Raw genomic sequence first — 5062 nt, forward strand, 5'->3', positions numbered from 1 at the left:
ATATATATATATTTACTGCAGTGGTACGTAGAAAGAGTGAAAAACTGGCTGAGTGTGGTGGCTCATGCCTGTAATCCCAGTATTTTGAGAGGCTGACGTGGGCAGATCACTTGAGGCCAGGAGTTCGAGACCAGCCTGGCCAACATAGGTGAAACCCCATCTCTACTAAAAATACAAAAATTAGATTAGCTGGGCCCGGTGGCACACACCTGTAGTCCCAGTTACTAAGGAGGCTGAGGCAGGAGAATTGCTTGAATCCAGGAGGTGGAGGGTGCAGTGAGCTGAGATTGCGTTACTGCACTCCAGCCTGGGTGACAGAGTGAGACTCTGTCTCAAAAAAAGTGAAAGATTGGAAATAATCTAAACAGCAGGGGACTAGTCACATCAGATGTCATTAAGGACAAAGTCTGTGATGGACGGCAATGCAGACATCAAGATGGGGAAGAGGTGGGACACGTGGCTCATGCCTGTAAAAACTGCATTGCTTTGCAAGACCAAGGTGGGAGAGTCACTTGAGGTCAGGAGTTTCAGACAAGACTGGGCAACATAGCAAGACCCCATCTCCACAAAAAAATACAAAACTTAGCTGGGCATGGTGGCACTTGCCTGTAATCCCAGCTACTCAAGAAGCTGAGGCAGGAGAATAGCTTGAACCGAGGAGGTGGGGGTTGCAGGGAGCTGAGACTGCACCACTACACACCAGCCTGGGCGACACAGCGAGACTCCGTCAGAAAAAGAAAAAGAAAGAAAGAAAGAAAATAAATAATAAAAAAGCAGGATATACAAGCTTTTAGCCAGATTCTGAAAGTAGGTGTACATATCCTTATACATAGGCAGAAAAGACTGGAAGGAAATTCACCAGGTCACTGAGGCTTCTGTGGAAAGCGGGGGATGGGTACTGCTTGTGTTATCTTCATATTTCTCTGCACCCACCCCATCCAAGGTCTCCACTCTGAGTGGGTGAGACTCTATGAGACTGGCTGGAGAAGCTCCACCCCTAGCCCCACCTGCCACTCACCTGCTCATGCTGTGCCTTGAGCAGGGCGATCTCCTTCTCTACCTCGCAGATGTGGCTCGTGGCCTTGGCCACCTCGGCCCGTTCCAGGTCTCGTTCAGCCAGCAGCTGCTCAATGTGCTGCTGCTTCTCCTTCAGTGCCTCCTGCAAGGCTGTGGTGCCCGAGATCTTGCGGGCGTAGCGTGAAGAGGTCTCCGTGAGCTGCAGGAAGGTGTGCGTGCAGGCGTGTCTCAGGGATCTGAAGCACTGTGGGGCAGGCTCGCTCTGTCCAGCCTAACCTACAGCAACGCAGCAGGTGGGGGGCCCAAGTGCCTTGACTCCCAGGGTCCTGCTCTTCCTCTGCCAGTACTCTGACATCCTGGCCCCTGCAGACTCACCCAGCGGGGAATCCTGATGTTTGAGATTCAGGAAATTCCCCATCTCAGGAGAGTCAGCTCCTGATAGCCAGAGCCTCTGACTTCCTCACTTTGGCCACTTTTTCCCAGGACAAGAGGAACCTCCAACCCTAGACTGGGTTTGGACAGAATGCCCTCTGCCCATAGCCACCGAGCAGCCTCCTCTTTTCCCTTCATCCAGGGTTCGATGCCAACCTTTCTGAACCCCTTGCCCTGCATCTGTATAACCCTCCTTAACATCCAGAGAAAGGCTTAGGCTTCCAATAAATCAGTTATATAAAAATGACAATAAACATAAATGGCTCAATTTTCCCTATTAAAAGATATGCACTTTCTACTTTGTACAAAAATCCCAAACTGGAACTAGAGTAAGTCAGGAGCAGATCAGAACACCTGGATCTCTGTACATCCTCACCCCTCCCAAACACACACCAGAGAATCCCCTTCTACAGCCCCACCCTCACCAGGCCACTGCGGCTGGGCCGACCCCCCACGGAGGAGGCCACAGAGCTGACGGAGCTGATGGAGGAACTGCTGGGACTGTGGGTCAGTGCTGACACACCCATGGCCATACGCTTGGTCTTCTTGGCTTTGGCTGGGCTGGTAGATGGGAAGCCGATACGGATCACCTTGTGGATGGGCGCGAAGAGACCAAACTTGGGTGGGCACTGGAAGTACCTGTGGAAGCAGGAGAGACCCGTGCTGCTGTCACAGCCGCAAAGCCTGGAGCCTCCCCTGCCTCTTCTGCCTCTTCAGAGCCCAGCAGAAAAAGAGAAAGACACCTCCTTGGGGTCCATGTGGAAAGACACTCCAAGGTGGAAATCTTCCAGGTGGATAGATAGGACTCTTAGAAAAAGGATAGAGGTGAGTAGGGTCTGAGAGTCTCTGCAGCTGTGAACAGCCAACGAGGATACTCTTGGAAGTAGGAAACAATTACTGGGACCCACTTTGTGCCAGTCTTTTTAAATGAATGCTCATCTCCATCCCCCAAAGTTCTCTACATTCACAAATGAGAAAATTTAGGCTCAGAGAGGTTAAATAACTTGCCCACAGTCACACAGCTGGTTACATAGCAAAGCTGAGACTGGTCCTCCAGTCTGCTGGGCTCCAAACCCCAGTAAGCTTGGCTCCCACGACTGTTCAGAGACCCCAGCCACAGCTGCAGCCCCACTCTCAGGCTACCCTCAGACCACTCCCAGAATGAAGGAATCCCATCAGCTCTCTGCCCACAAAGTCCCTGTATGGAGAAGCAAAACCTTGAAAGAGAAACCTTGGGGTGGGGTGGGGACTGCTGTCCAATCCACCCCTGAATTCTGAAAGCAAAAGTGAGTCAAGAGAAGCATTCATCTTGCAAACAGGAAGGCAAAGCATTGTTATGGAAACCCCGGATTCCCGTCTTCTCTCAAGACCTCTCTGGTCACAGATCCCACACTGGACCATGAGAATTGGGCCCAACCAGTTTTTATCTTTCTTTCGAGACAGAGTCTGGCTCTGTCACCCAGGCTGGAGTGCAGTGGTGTGATCATAGCTCACTGCAGCCTCAGCCTCCTGGGTTCGTGCAATCCTCCCACCTCAGCCTCCCAGGTAGCTGAAACCACAGGCGTGTGCCACCATGCCCAGCTAATTTTTGTATCTTTTGTAGAGATGGGGTTTTGCTATGTTGTCCAGGCTAGTCTTTAACTCCTGGCTTCAAGTGATCCTGCCTCAGCCTCCCAAAGTGCTGGGATTACAGACGTGAGTCACCATGCCTGGCCCCCATTCAGCTTCTGATTCACCTTAAAACTGCCACCTTATCCTGCCTTTTCCCACCTCCAGGTCTTTGTTCATACTGTGCTCTCAGCCCCTACCTAGCATAATCCCTCTCAAGCCTCTTCCAAAAGGAAACCCTACCTTCTTTCAAGGCCTGGCCCAAGCCTGGCTCTTCCCCTGTGCCATGGTGACCACTCCTGCTCAGAGCAGTCACAGCCTCATCTCAACCACAGAATCCAGTCCAGGGACTGCACAGGGACTCAGGTAGCCTCACCTTAGTCCACACCCGTGACAGACACGGTCCACTTACCACATCTCTCCTCCACCCACCATGAGCCCAGACACAGCCTTAGATCCTCCTAACCCAGCAACGCCAGCAGTCAACTCCTTTTCATCAGAGATGGTATGAGACCTGGAACCCATCTGTGAGGCCTGCCTTTGGCCATATAGCGTTGGGCACTGTTTGATTATTTCATGTGTCATTCAGGGGACCCCAATGCCAGATGGCAGGGACTGCTGCCTCGCCTTTTTTTTGGCAGTCTTGCTCTGTTGCCCAGGCTGGAATGCAATGGTGTGATCTCAGCTCACTGCAAACTCTGCCTCCCGGGTTCCAACAATTCTCATGCCTCAGCCTCCCAAGTAGCTGGGACTACAGGTGCACACCACCATGCCTGGCTAATTTTTTTGAGACAGAGTCTCGTTCTGTCACCCAGGCTGGAGTGCAGTGGTGTGATCGTGGCTTACTGCAACCTACTCCTCTCCCATTCTAGCGATTCTCATGCCTCAGCCACCCAAGTAGCTGGGATTACAGGTGTGTGCCACCACACCCAGCTAATTTTTTGTATTTTTAGGAGAGACAGGGTTTCGCCATGTTGGCCAGGCTGGTCTCGAACACCTGAGCTCAAGTGATCCACCTGCCTCGGCCTCCCAAAGGGCTAGGATTACAGGCATGACCCACCACGCCTGGCCTCCCTCTCCTTTTTGAGGGCTCCCACCCCACTTAGCCATGAGTGACACGAAGAAGAGAACACGGGGACAGATACTCTTGGCGCTTGCTTGTGACTGTGTGACCTTGAACAATGACCTCTCTGGCCTCCATACTCTCATCTGTAAAATGGGATGATAATCCCACTATCCAGCTTAGTGGGCTGTTGGGAAAGAGGGAAGGGGAAAGGACTTATATTATGGTGTCTGACACTACATGCTGGACACTAACTTCCTCCAATGTCCCATCTCCATCCCTTGCACCCACTCTGGGGAGAGGAACCCCCTCCCATACTCCCTAGAAGAAGCCCACCATACCTGGTGCCCGCCACCGCCCCATCATTCTTCCCAAGGGGCTCGTCCAGCTCCACGCCACACCACTCGCCCTTGGCAAAGTCTGTCTCCCCCACGTACCGCACCACGCCAGTCTTCGTCCCGCCGACCTGTCAGCACACAGGGAGACTCAGGTCTAGAGGATGCAGTGGCACAGGCAGAGACAGCAGGGGCAACCAGCCCAGGCTTATCCCATCCATCCCTTCCAGCATGCAGAGGACACGGGAGCCAGGAATGGGGAAGGAGAGACACCCAAGGATGATTGACAGGGAGACACGTTAACCAGTGCCTCCCAGGGCTGACCTAGGCAAGAGCATAGGCTTTGCAGACAGACACACACCCGCATTCAAACTCTATCACTTAGAAGCTGTGTGTGCCTAGGCAGGTTACCTAACCTCTCTGAGCCTCAGCATCTTCATCTGTAAAAGGGTTTTCAGGGCTGGCCGTGGTGGCTCACGCCTGTAATCCCAGCACTTTGGGAGGCCAAGGTGGGCAGATCACCTGAGGTCAGGAGTTCAAGACCAGCCTGGCCAACATGGTGAAACCCTGCCTCTACTAAAATACAAAAATTAGCCAGGCCTGGTGG

General features: G+C 52.7%; 1 protein-coding gene across 1 annotated transcript in view; it reads right to left on the minus strand.

Annotated features, from left to right (window-relative positions):
• The window catches only part of CLIP2 (CAP-GLY domain containing linker protein 2), an 82469-nt gene that overhangs the window by 46892 nt on the left and 30515 nt on the right, over nucleotides 1-5062 (minus strand). Inside the window, exons 3-5 of the mRNA XM_011960589.1 lie at nucleotides 4462-4586; nucleotides 1875-2088; nucleotides 1019-1216 (exon numbers count right to left, since the gene is read on the minus strand). Coding sequence (XP_011815979.1) covers nucleotides 1019-1216; nucleotides 1875-2088; nucleotides 4462-4586 — 537 coding nt within the window. The remainder of the gene's footprint in view (nucleotides 1-1018; nucleotides 1217-1874; nucleotides 2089-4461; nucleotides 4587-5062) is intronic.

The sequence above is a fragment of the Colobus angolensis genome, unplaced genomic scaffold (genome assembly GCF_000951035.1).
Source record: "Colobus angolensis palliatus isolate OR3802 unplaced genomic scaffold, Cang.pa_1.0 Scaffold516, whole genome shotgun sequence".
Taxonomy (NCBI): Eukaryota; Metazoa; Chordata; class Mammalia; order Primates; family Cercopithecidae; genus Colobus; species Colobus angolensis.